Source organism: Pagrus pagrus, assembly GCF_965226575.1.
Source record: "Pagrus pagrus genome assembly, chromosome: 19".
Taxonomy (NCBI): domain Eukaryota; kingdom Metazoa; phylum Chordata; class Actinopteri; order Spariformes; family Sparidae; genus Pagrus; species Pagrus pagrus.
This window is the reverse complement of record NC_140203.1, coordinates 11,920,641-11,933,935: the sequence shown is the minus strand read 5'-3', so window position 1 is coordinate 11,933,935 and position 13,295 is coordinate 11,920,641. Positions and strand designations below refer to the sequence as shown.

At 42.6% G+C, this 13,295-nt stretch overlaps 1 protein-coding gene across 2 annotated transcripts; it reads right to left on the bottom strand.

Moving 5' to 3' along the window:
- Window positions 1-1,090: 1,090 nt before the first annotated feature.
- sapcd2 (suppressor APC domain containing 2) lies at window positions 1,091-13,086 on the bottom strand. Of its 2 annotated transcripts, none has more exons than XM_084383451.1 (6): window positions 12,080-13,086; window positions 8,469-8,602; window positions 4,115-4,261; window positions 3,484-3,585; window positions 2,752-2,871; window positions 1,091-2,644 (listed from the first exon to the last, which is right to left on the bottom strand). In XM_084383451.1, exons 1-6 carry the CDS (start codon window positions 12,867-12,869, stop codon window positions 2,516-2,518), a joined length of 1,422 nt encoding a protein of 473 aa, XP_084239577.1. In that variant the 5' UTR covers window positions 12,870-13,086; the 3' UTR covers window positions 1,091-2,515. The 2 variants fall into 2 exon arrangements, with proteins under 2 accessions (XP_084239577.1, XP_084239578.1); XM_084383452.1 differs by having other exon boundaries at window positions 2,752-2,868.
- Window positions 13,087-13,295: the final 209 nt, after the last annotated feature.

Sequence of the window (13,295 nt, the reverse complement as noted above, 5' to 3'; positions counted from 1 at the left end):
TCACAGGTTTGCTAAATTCTGCATCAGAGCAGAAACACACACACAAAACACGCAGCTGCTTTCATCCACACAGGCCCTCTTCTTCACATCGCTGAGTGTTTTAAACGAACACGATGATAGTTGCATTTTGTTCACACCTACATGTGGACAAACAGAAGCTAAACCAGCAACAAGTGTGACTTTGTCGCCTAAGATTATAATCAACTTCAGACATACAGTATTTAGTTCAAAACGGATGCATCACCTAGCACGAAACCTAAAATAGGCCTGAAAGTTAGAATACATTTTTTTAAAGGCCACTGTCTGCACATGAAATAACATAAAATGTATGAAAGAGATTTTAAAAATCACCTATTTCATTCTTAAATATATGTTTAGACACTGCAGGTAACCACAGGTGTAATAACCTGAGGTTAATGAACATGATTGTATATTAAGAAAATGCAGTAAAGAATTTTGCAATTAAAAACACAGGTTAATTTGTGAAAAACCATCACAGTTGAAGAATATCATTCGTGAGTCGTTACGAATGAAAACTAGTTAGTTCTGCATCCATCCATGATTCACTTCACCGACTGTCCACTTTTCCAATTATCCTCCTCATTAAAACCGAAGCTGAGCTAATCACATGTGAGGGTTTAGAGCAAAAGTGGTGCATGAATTACATCAGATCATCCTCACTATCAAGGGACACTTCTTTAATTAATGACAGGGAGTCATAACAGAACTAATGAGGACAGATCATCCTGAAAATCTGCTGATTCTTCATGGAAAGTTGAGTTTTTCTTTCTTTCTTTCTGCTCTTAACTGACATCCAAACATACTTAACACATTGTGAATACTTCACAATTGTTCACATCTAAGTGTGGAAGTAGAAAAACGGAAGTTAAACCACCGATGTGTGAGCTCCTCACTTGGTTAAAATCAACTTTACAGAGATCTTTGGATCAAAACTGATGCATCATAAATGTTTTAAAAGGTTGCTGTCTTCAACAATTTAAAAAACCACCTACTGTATTTTATATTTAAATATATGTTTAGACCAAACATCATGAGAAAAACACATTGCAAGTAACCACAGAACAGCAACCAGGGTTTGTTTGGTCTTATTTATTTTTTTTACATCTCATTTGAGTTCTCTCGATAGAAAGCAGAAGGAAAAGAGTTTCACTCACACATAATGCAGTTTGAGCAGCAAGAAACGATACAATCAAACAAATGGGAAACAGACATCAACATTATGTTAAGTGCGGTCATCCCAGCAGTACCATACATATCCATTATAAAACTACGATGTTTTTAATCTACCACCACCCACTAACTAATAATTTCTCTTGTAAACTTGTGGATGGCTGAATGTTTTTACAGTTTTAGTCTAAAGCCAACCTGGACAAGACACTTACGAGGACATTATTGTGTTTTTCCTTTCTGTGCTAACGTTTAATCTCCAGGTTTCAAACAGAAAATCTCTTCAGAAGATAAATACTTTTTAGCTGAAAACACGACCCATGCAAAGAATCCACTGTAAAAGACATACAGGGGATGTAGCACAGGAAAGCCAAAGTGATGATTTGTTTCATCAGAAGATCTCCCAACCGAGGAGCTCGAGCTCCGACACATTCACCGTCTACCGTGTTTATTATCCTCCTCAGCTCACCTCTACGTGCAAACTTCCAAACTTCTCTCATCCATCTCCGCCTCTACATCTCGATGGCTTGTCGGCTGTCCTCCCATCTGTTTTCAATCTTAAAAAAAACATCTTAACATTAAACATGCTCCTATAATATAAAAACTGCTCTTTTTCAGTAATTCCTGTCTCTCAGTGTTTGAAAGTAAACACTCTACAAACCAGAAAGCCAAATGTCAGGTAAACAAATCATACACATTAAAAGGAAGGAAATACTGAAATGAAAGACGTGGGCAAAGTGTGTCTCTTTATCATTTCGATCAAAGTACCAAACTTAAATGTAAGTGATAGGTCACAGCAAGCAGCTGGTGATTTGTTTTCATATTAAACTGTAAGAATATGGCATTTTATTCCAACAGAAACCAATCCCCTCCCCCGTTTTGTCCTATTCGGACCACCAAGTTTAGGTTTTTTTTTCCGTTGCCTGTGCAGTCGAGCAGCAGAAGTGAAAAAGCCTTCTGGGAGTGGGAGTTGAGATCTCGCAGATGCTGTAATCCTGCAAGAAATGGAGTGATGGGATCTCATGAGACCCGACTGGTTTTGTGAAAGTGTTCCAGTCTTTTAAGCTCGAGTGATTCACGCAGCAAGTGAAAGAGTCTTTGGACTCTCTGGAGTGTTCACATCTAGGTAGTGCATGGTTTGGGGGAGGAGGTGGGGGAGGAGGTGGAGTGCTCACATGCTGCTGCAGTCGAGGGTGTCATGGCTAAAGGTGCATCACTGCTACTACAGGTGTGGGTAAACAACAGTCAGCTTCAGTCTTATAGAAGCTTTGCTCCAGATGCTCCGCAGCTGGAACACGGTGATGTTATGGTGTTGGGTGGAGTGTTCTCAGATGAAGGTGGAGTCCATGGTGCTGGTGTCTTGCGTATTGCGGGCTCGAGCCTCGAAAAGCTGTTTTATCAAAGCAGACTTCTCCTGCTCCAGCTGGGCGATCCGCTCGCTCCTCTCTGTCACCTCCTTCATGAGGAAGAAGAAATGAAGTGAGTGACAGCCTTAAAACAACAACACTGACAGGTAACTATTAGTGAATAGTATCTATAGACAGCATGTAGCGAATGTTGAACCTGTGTGAGAAGTCTGTTCTGGTCCTTCAGTCTCTGGATGGCTTGTGGAGGAGCTGGACCTGGAGGCTGGGGGTTAGCGGAGAGTGCTGCTGTCTGAGCAGCGCTGGAAGGAAATGGCTGCTGGAAACAAAGAGGGACCAGTGTTAAAGAGAAAAACCATCCCAGATACACTGTTATGTATCCAGTAGTCGCTTTGTCATGAAAATGTCATAATTTATATGTCTGATATACCCAACTTCCCATATCCAGATGCTCTACAGCTATGCTACGAAAAGGCAATCTGATAAAAGTGGCAGTCGTGAGAATCACTTTACATTCTTATACAATCACATGAATCAGTAAGCGTATTAATGTTTGTTTTTGGTGACATTTGTGTGATGTAAAGTTGAATTCCTCAGGCTCACGATTTTTTGTCTTGAGATGCTTATTATAGCATGAAAATGTCTGATTACGACAGATTTGCTCAAAACATTGTGCAGTTGTAGTTTTGTGCTACAGTGACTGACATCAGCCAAGATGGATCCTAACAGAGACTCAGTAACGCGGCAGAAATAAAGAATGAAATCATCTATAAAGCTTCCATCCACACCCTCAATAGGATCTAAACAGTCATCCATCAACACCATTCATTGTGTACCGTATTTACATTATTTTTAGATTGCCGATCTCATTTCCTAGGTCTTACTAGAATCACACGGAAATGCTAAAAGTCAATTAGCAGGCAACTCTCACCATCCCAGTGCAGGTAATAAGGTCATTAAGGCAGCGGTTGACTTCTTGCAGTTTGGGTATTAGAACATTCATGCGGCTCTGATTGGCTTCTGTGAAGAAATCCTGAGAGGAGAGAAAATAAAAAGACCATTAGTATGAAATTCAAGATAGTAGTGAAAGTTTTGATGAAAATGTCTTGACAAAGAGGAACTGAACAAACTAAGGAGGAGCTGTGGTAAACTGAGGTCAACTTAAATTAAGAAATAAGGAAGTATTTGGGAAAACGTAAATGATTCAGACAAAAACACAAAGAGACATAAATTAATACTGAATGGTACTTTACTTTTCTGGGTCAGTCAAGGGGAAAAGGAGAGCCCAAGCAATTTGCTTTATCTTTATATTTTTCTGCAACCTCCGGTTCATACTTCAGTTTAGATTAAATTATGTAATTCTTCAAACAGATCTATAGTTCATATATGTTGTTTCTGTTGTTTATTGTTAATGCCCCAATTGTTTTTCTTGCTTCATTTAGAAAATCTGTGTTACATGTGTCAGAAATATCTTCTTATGACGAGACATTGTCAAACAAAATACAGCAACAGGTTACATCTCCATCACTTTTGAACAGTTTTAGACTAGATCCTGAACTCACCGTGCATTGAGAGCTCTGGCCAACGTGCCGCTGTCTCTCTGTGACATTATGGATCTGACCTTGGTACCACTCGCGGGCCCGCTCCACCACTTCCAGGCCCGCAAGCAGCGAGTCCTTCTCCTGCTCCAGCTCTTTCATTTGCTTCAACTGTGAGAGTTGAAAGTTAAAAAATGGTGGGTGAAAGGGGGGGACAGGAAAGAGGAAAATGCGATTAAAAACAGACAAAAAACAAAACATTTATTTGTCATGTTTCCACTGCCATCACTAAGAGAGCGTTCAGATCGCTGCCAACATTAAATCTAATGATTGATTCTGGGCTCCTGGCAGCCTGCGTGGTAGACAAACTCCATCCTTTCACCAGGGCATCTGCAGCAAACTCTTTTGTGCCGGCGGGGAGACAATGGCGCCATGGCAATTGTGCCGGACTCTCTCCCATCCTGAACAATGTTTAGAGGAGCAATCAGTCCAGCGTCATGGCAACCACACAGCAACCTAAGAATGGGGTAAACAGCGGAGCCACTTCAACTATGGCCGCCACAGTGTGTGTGTGTGTGTGTGTGTGTGTGAAAGAGAAAGAGGGAGAGATGTGTGTGTGCACTCCCCAGCAAGGCTGCATTGAGTTGTGCTGACCAGGCTGTCCATGCAGCACACAGCCACAGTCCAGGCCTCATTGCTGGCATTCAGCCACCTGGTGTGTCATCTTTCTATCCAGCCCGACGCTCCATCCCTCTGTCCCCTGTGTAGCTCAGTACATTCCTCTGATCATCGCTCATCAGTTTAAAACACAGCCGCAGCTCATAAGCAGCTGGGATACATGTTTGTAAACTACAAGAGGACAAAGGAACTCGAAGAAGTCTAAACTCGAACCCTGTTTAACATTATTCTGCTCTGAGTGAAGAGAGAGTACACACAGAAGAAGAGAGGAAGGGGGGTTGAGGGGAAGAGGAGGGGGTCGGAGGGTCCGTGTCTAGAATGAAGCATGACCTGGTGTCAGGCAGCATGAATGTGCGGTCGTCCACAGGCAGGAAAACCCACCATTTAGAAAAGAAAAGGGAGAAAAGAACAGGAAATAATCAGAGAGAGGGAGCAGTGCAGCAAATGGCTTGATGGAAAAAGTCTGTGTGCATGTATGTTTGAGTGCTGGCTGAAAGAGCAGTCATGAATACACACAACAACAACTGTGCACATACAATAACATGACACCGGTTGCACAAGCTGTTTAGTTAAAAACACAAAGAACATAACAGCCTTTCAAACTGCGTCTACAAAGCACCGCCGAACAGTGTGGTCCAAACCTTGAAGCTCAATACAACAGCAGCTCAGAGGCAAGGCACACGTCCAAAAGTCCCCCAAACAAGGACAGACCAAGGCTGCAGCTGTTTACATGACATAGATCAAACTGTTGAATATTTCTGATTATTTAATAAATTGTTTGTCTATCGAAAAGCAAAAAATGCCCAGAAGTTCCCAGAATCCAAGGTGATGACTTGAAATTGCTTGTTTTGTCAAACCAACCATGTAAAACCCAAAGATATTACATTTGGCTTCATATTAAAGAGAAAAAGCAGAAAATCAACACATTTCAAAAAAATAAAACCAGGAAGTATTTGGCATTTCTGCTTGATCAATGACTTGAAATGCCAATTAAGTAATTGGCCCTTTTCAGCACTATCCGAAACCTGAAGCAACCAAACAAATACACCGAAAATCCTGACAAAAGAGGTTATTTATGCTCATTGATTGATAGATCTGTCGGTTACTTTTTCGATGTAAACAATTGTATTAGTTATGGAAATGTTAGAAAACACCATAAAATGGCCATCAAGTTCTTGAAATTGCTTGTTTTTGTCTAAAAAACAGTTCATACCCTAAAAATATTCAACTTACAATGACAGAAAACAGGAAAGAGAGTAAAAACTTAGATCCAAGAATATAACCAGCTAAAAATTGTCATTTTCTCTTGATAAATGACTTGACACCTTGCTGTCAGTAAGCTCTTGCAGTCTACTTAATTATTCATCGAGTCTCAGCCCAAGTTCAAACCCTAAAGCTCGACAATACCACAGCAGGTTAGAGCCAACAAACAAAGCCCAAAGAATAAAAAAAAAAGCTCAAATGTTTTTAGTATCATATTCAACACACAGAAGTTGACCACAACTTTTCTGATTCTCTATGTCGCAACTGTCACAATTAAATATCAAAACAACTTGATGCACATCTTCGAATCTTGAAATTCACTCGATAAAAAACTGTCTCAAAGACAAACTTTAATGTCCTACGTCTTCTACGACCCTCTGTCCCTCGTCTTCCCTCCCTGCCGTCCTACTCACCCAGAGAAAAAAGTGCAGGGCCTTGCTGCTGTAGAGGCTACTGCTGAGGGGGATGAAGACGGTGGTGTAGGCCCACACAGCTGTCCAGGCTGGGCCGGGCCGGCTGAACGAGTCCTCTACTTCTACCAGGCCCCTGGGCCCGACCCGGCTCACTACCATCAGGGCAACAGCGGGCCAAGTTGGCCTGGGTGGGAGGGCCGCGGGGAAGGGGGAGGAGGAGAGGGGCAGGGGGGGAGGGAGAAGGAGGGGAGTCGGTCAGCAGCCTCTCCAGACACAGGAGGCCGAGGGGGGAAAAGAGACGGAGACGGCGACACAAACAGGGAGAGAAAGAGGGACAGGAGGCGAGCGAGAGAGTGAGAAATGGTGAGGCAGGGGGAGAGACGGAGAGTGAAGGGAGGCATGAGCTCTGGACTGGAGGGTGGGAGGGGCAGAGTGAGGGGGAGGCAGCGGGCAGAGGGATGGGAGGGGAATGTGGGGGCCAATAGAAGAAGAGCCTAGACTAGAAAACCTCTTTTTTGGTACATTTTACAGGAATTTTACTGCTTCAACTATTGACTATGTACATATATATATGTATATACATATATATATACATAAATACATAAAGAATATCTTTAAAAGCCTCAATCTCTGTTATATCCAGTCAAACTACAAATTATCAGAGTTCAAGTCCAAGCAGACCTCTGTCTCACTCTCACTCTCAAAGTCTTTTACTACTGATCCTCTACTCTTTGACCCAATCAACACAACTAAAATGATGAAAGATACCAAAGAAGAATAATTTCAGCTTGTCAAGAGTAAAACTTCACGACCAGTGCAGAATGTTTGGTTGAATCTCCTCTCCACCAAACTTTGCTAGTTACTTATGTAACATCGGAAACCTGATTCAACTGTTAATCGGTTATCAAAATGGTTTCTGATTAATCTTCTGCCAATCAACTCATTGATAACACCTCTACATTTTTACTCGGGATGCACCAATGTATCAGCCAAACATCGGTCTGATGTATCACATCTATTTCATTTGCGCTGGCACATTCATGAGCTTCTGGCTTGTGACATCCCTGCTATCAGATTGTAAAAATATGCAAGTCTTGAAAAATTCTTCTCATTTAGTAGGTAGTAATATATCGAGCTAAAAAGCCTTTTGAAGCAATTGCTTTCCAAAAAAAAAGAAAAGATTTTTCACGTGAACGAAGGTTATATTAAAGGTTGCGCTCTTTCAAAGATAGTATACTGAAGGGCTGAATAGCTTTACAGCTCAGTTATTTGTTATCATGAAGATTTCTTTTGAAGGGGGAATAAATAACAAAAATGATTTAAAAAATGGAAAAACATCAGTATCTGCATCGGCTATAGGCCAAATTGTTATTTTAAACATCGGTATCAGCTCAGAATTACACAATCAGTGTAATTCAAACTAGAAATGTTTTAAAAATCAAGAATATTTTCTTAACTCGAACAATCACTCAACAACCAACACATGCCATATTTGACTGAAAACTACATTAATTCTCATGCAGTGGAAAGAAGTGATGATCTCAGTAGGCGTAGCCACTGATTGCAACCATACTCTGTTGAAATCTGCTTGAGCTGGAAAACACAAGTGAAAAGACGAGTTTCCAAGCTGCAGCAACATCTTTTATAATAAAATCAGCCACATATCGCTCCAAGTATGGTTCTTATTATCTAAGTATGAGCTTCACTGGGTTACTCCAACGGACATATGATGTTTACAGATGTAAACCAGTGATGCGCATGTTCATTAAGTCTGCAGAGGCTGTTGTTTTACCTGTGAAAACCAGAGGTGGGTTGCAGGTGATTAATAGAAACCAGGTAGATCAGCAGCAGACCTTTGCACCACTAACATCAACCCATGACGCGGTTTGTTGATTAACCAGTAATAAATAAAAGATGTTTCACAACTGACATCCAAAAACACTCCTTTCTGAAACCCAGGCGTGGCACTTTGTAGAGACTGTGTGTTTGTGTGTGTGAGTATGTGCGTGTGTGTGTGTACACACCATTCCATAGTCCACTCCGTTGGAGATGGTATGACGCCTCTGCTCTTCCCGACTCCGCCCGTGACGCCTGGAGGTGCCAGTAAATCCTGTTGCAGATTCACTCTGAGATCTTGGTAAACCTGATTTCGCAGCACCTAGACAAATGTGAAACAGACAGATTGAATGAACACTGTGGGATGGAATGCATTCTGTAATTACTGCAGTTGCACTGGTTGCAGACAGTACAGGGAATAACACACTTTGCACAATCATTTAAGAAAACATTTTAAAGTACTGAAATGATTTAGGCAATTGAAAATGCTCAAATATTTGTTGTGGAATACTAGGTGCTTCTAACCACAATGTACAACTTTGACTGGCTGAACTTCACTTGACAGATTTTTGGGCACATTTGCAACCAAGATAGTTGCATATTGAAGTGTAACCAATTTGCATTCAAGGTTTGTACTCAAGGTAACTCTGAATATTCTGTCACAGCCTTGACACACCTTTATTACATATGGTCACAGTCAGAATGTTCAAAATGTATCTCTCTCATCTCATCTCTCATTATCTAGAAAATGTGAGATTAAATTTTACTGTGTAAAGTGCCTCCACATCTGGAAACAGACTGTGATGAAGAGGACCGACAAAACTACAGATAAAACTTTCATTTGACCCGATAATGCATTCAGGTTGCCAGTGTGCACCACAGGAGGGAGCTGTACTCAAATGTCTGGTGTCAACATGCCAGGATATCTGTTATTTATTGTGCACACTGAGCTCAGCAGACTATTCTGAATCTTGTGGAGCTACAAAATGTAGTTATAAAAAGGCTGTTTAAATCACACTGATTTTTTGATGTGAAACCAATCCCACTCCTTTGTTTGCTTACTTGACTGAGGATGAGTTCATTGGAGCAAACAGAAATATGTCAAGTATTTGAGGGAAAACACACTGTAGAGATAACAACTCAGACATCTCAACATTTGAGGAAAACCTTATGAGTTTACTTCAAGAAATTAAAGCAACCTTGACAGTTAAAGTGTTGGTGCAAACATGGGAATTTGAACATCCACAGTCACATGACAGCAAAGCAAACCCCTTCAGCCAAAGAAGATCATGAGATATGATCAAAAACTCCAAAGCAGCCACTAAATGAACCTTATGGGGAGAGTGTTTTGTCAGCTGCTGTCTCCAAGCTCATGACTGAACAATGAAACTCAACTTTAACACAGTTTTCGGTTATTCCAAAAACAACCATATATAAATGATTTGTGTGTTTATGTTTTCGCTGGGTGTTTCCTATAGCAGCTTAAAGACAGGCAGGTCTGATTTAGTGGAAGATGCCTCCAGGCTCTCCAAACAGTGCATAACCTTAGTTGGCATCTCAGTGGTATTTTTCCCTGGTATCTGCCTGGTTTCAGATGAGGTATTTTATCCGTATCAGATTTTAAGAGCACAACACTATAGTTTTCCCAAATCAATTGAAAGTGACAGAGAGCGTTGGGACTTTGTGGTGATGTCCAGGGTGTTGGAGAGGATTTCACCACTGCAGCGATTCAGTGAGCCCCGGCCTGTCTGATGTAATCTGGCCTAATCCAACAGGGTTTGGCTGCATGTGAGAGATTACAGCACGGTCACTGGTGGTCAGTCTGTCTGTCTACGTTATATGGCCAAAAGTATGTGGACAAACGAAGTAAGTGGACATACTATTACACACATCTCATTCCACAACTATGGACAATGATATGGTGCCCCCCCCCCCCCCCCCCCCGAAAAGCTTTCCACCAGACTTTAATAAGGTCTGTGATAACCACAAGTTTATGAGATGTTCACGTTTTGTTCCAAGACATAAAATAAAATATGAAATAGCCTGTGAAAAAACTCTTCATGCACCTTGCTTTGTGTACAAAGGGAACTGTCGTTGCATTATTGTGTATTGTAGCATTTCCTTTCATTACCTTTCATTTGAATTAACCAAAAGTGCACAAGAGTATGTGAACGTTTGACCATGTCCGTCTTTCTATCTGAACAAAAACACTGTACTAAGTGCAAGTGGTGTAAGCAATGAAAGCCCTGAGGGCTCGATAGATAGAGTGTCACTCTTATAGCTCCAGACAGGCCTGGCTGTACAGAGATCACACAAACTCGGACAGACTCTAGTTGACTGTGTGTGTGTGTGTGTGTGTGTGTGTGTGTGTGTGTGTGTGTGTGAGAGAGAGAGAGAGAGAAAGAAAGAGCGCATGTGAAAAAACTCTCGTATGACTGTGAGATGAGGAACAAGAGTGAGTTATGACTGAAAGCCTGTATGTATGAACAAGATAACGAGCAGGCCAACTGGGAAGTTCTCAGCAGTAACTCCTGTAACCTACATCCAGCTCAGCAGGGGAAAAAATGAACAAATGAACATGCATACAACTGACCATCACCCGTTCTCCAGTCAGGGGCCATAACTGTTTTCCTTCCAGGAGGCAGACCCTCAAGACAGATACATTTCTGCAGGAATTTCCGACACGACCTCTAACCTGACCTGGGGTTAACAGTGGTAATTGTGCAGCTAGGAACCCATCATCACAGCAGAGGCACTTAAACAGGGCCTGTTTAGGCGGTGACATAATACTGATACCCGAGAAGTGTTTTGTCAAAACCCAACAGTGACGGGTGTTGACCCCATTGAGAAGCGTGCAAAGACATGTCACCATTTTTACCTTATTAAGGCTCCCTCTGCAGACATTTTGCACTTCACAGCATCCAATCAAATTATAATATGAGAATGAAGCTTGCTCATGAGAATTCAGTCTCAAGTCCACTACTAGTATACAGCAACACAGTAGCTCTACATCTAACTCATCCTCTATGACTGATATATTGTATTAGTCCATATGTTGCCACCAATATGCCCTGATATGTATACTATTTCTTTAAAGATTATAATGCAGAAAATGATGCTAGGGGAATATATAATCATTGAATTCTTAGTGAAGTCAGTGAAGTTTATTGTTACTCTGCTAAATATCCTGCCTCTGTGACACATCTTTGTCACAAGCATTTTATTACCACATTTGAGGGATTACTGCAACCAATAAATCAATATCAGAATTTTTCATTACCTAATATCAGTACCAGCATAGACCCCCCCCCCCTAAAAATCAAGTATCATGAGGCTCTGTGTCCATAAAAAAATTCATTTGACAACCATTTTTTGAAAAGATTAATCATATCATCCTTTCAAATGTCAAAATAATAGCTGTTTAAAGCTTCTCATATGTGCTGTTTTTCTGTTTTATACAACTTAACTGAGTATGATTGACTTTTGGGCTGCTGGTCAGACAAAATAAACTATTTAAGGACCTTGTGCTGGACTTTTGTAAATCCTGATGGGTGTTTATCACTGTTTCCTGACATTTTAAGGGCTACAGATTCATGTAAAAAGTAGATAAAAAGGGCGGTGAGGTGCAGATACTGTGTGATGGCAGATGAGCCCAGCTGTGCAGTCAGTGTTTGTTTTAGTTTGAGGGTGTGTTGCTGTTAAATCTCCATCTAGGCAGGCACGGGTTCAACTTATCGACATGAACTCACTGAATAATTTCCATTTATGATTTACATGTGTGTTTCGTGGTACCACTTACCTGATCCGTGGAGCTGCGGTGACTCCAGAGCAAGCGACTCAATGGACCTGACCCGGCTCTGTTGAGGCTGTGCTGGTTTGGTGGCATGGGCCGGCTCGGCCCGGTAACACCCGCCCCCCGGAGCCACGGAGCTGCGCTCCATACCTCGCCCGGACCTCTCGAAGCCCGCGCTGTACGGGGCCGGTCCACACACGGGGTACCCGGCCCCCTCCTCCGGCCTAGTCCGGCTCTGCAGGGAGGACGACCGGTGTGGCTGTGTGTTGGTCACGTTGCTCGGCCCAAGCGGACGGACCTTGTTCTCAACCCGTGTCCCAACGCTGCATGTGGACAGCGGGGCGGGTTTCTGGTGCTGCTTTGGTGCCTGCTGCGGGTGAACAGCAGCCTGGGCTCGGAAATGTGAGCTGTTCTCCGGGTTGAGCATGGAGTACCTCAGCCCCGCGACGAACCGCTCAAAGGTGAGGCAGCCATGCGGTGGTGTGACCCTCCTGAGGCAGCTCAGCACCCCGCCGGGCAGTTCCCGGGTGTCTGCGCCCTGCCAGCGGGTCTCTATCTCAGAGATGTGGACATAACCCCGTCCCCCGTCGTCCAAGATGTCAAACAGGGTCCTCAGGCTGTGCAGGAAGGCTTTGGGCAGGCCATCTGTTGAATACTCCGTCTCTTTCGGCTGCATTTTGGCAGTTTTAAAGTCCCCTGTCATGCCTTGAAACACCTCTTTTCTCGGCCCAACTCTGCCGTACACGGCCGCGGTTCCGTTCAGCTTGCAGCCCTGGTCAGCAGCTATCAAAGCCATGAATGTTCTGCTAATCTCTCCTGACTAATCAATCAAAAACACGCCAAAACAAGTTGGCTAACTTAATATAAACACACCACTCAGCACACGGAAGAATAAAAAAAAAGGATATCCGCTTACCAAACAGCGAAATACATATCTTTAAAATGTTTTTACCCTGAAATATTCCCGGTATTTCACGGTATTTTGGAGTCCGGACCTTCCCACCGAAACTCCGCCGCTGTCTGATCCATACTTTCCTTTTTCCGCAGGACCGCCCTTCAAACGGCTGTGCGCGAGCGTCCCGGGACCACTCATTGGATGCGGTGTGCACGAGCTCGGCGCTCATTGGTGCAGGCCTGAGGTAAGCTCCAGTTTGAGTTGTGCTTTTGTTATTACTAATGCTGAGACGTTATTCATATTATCCCCCCTCCACATAATCAGAAA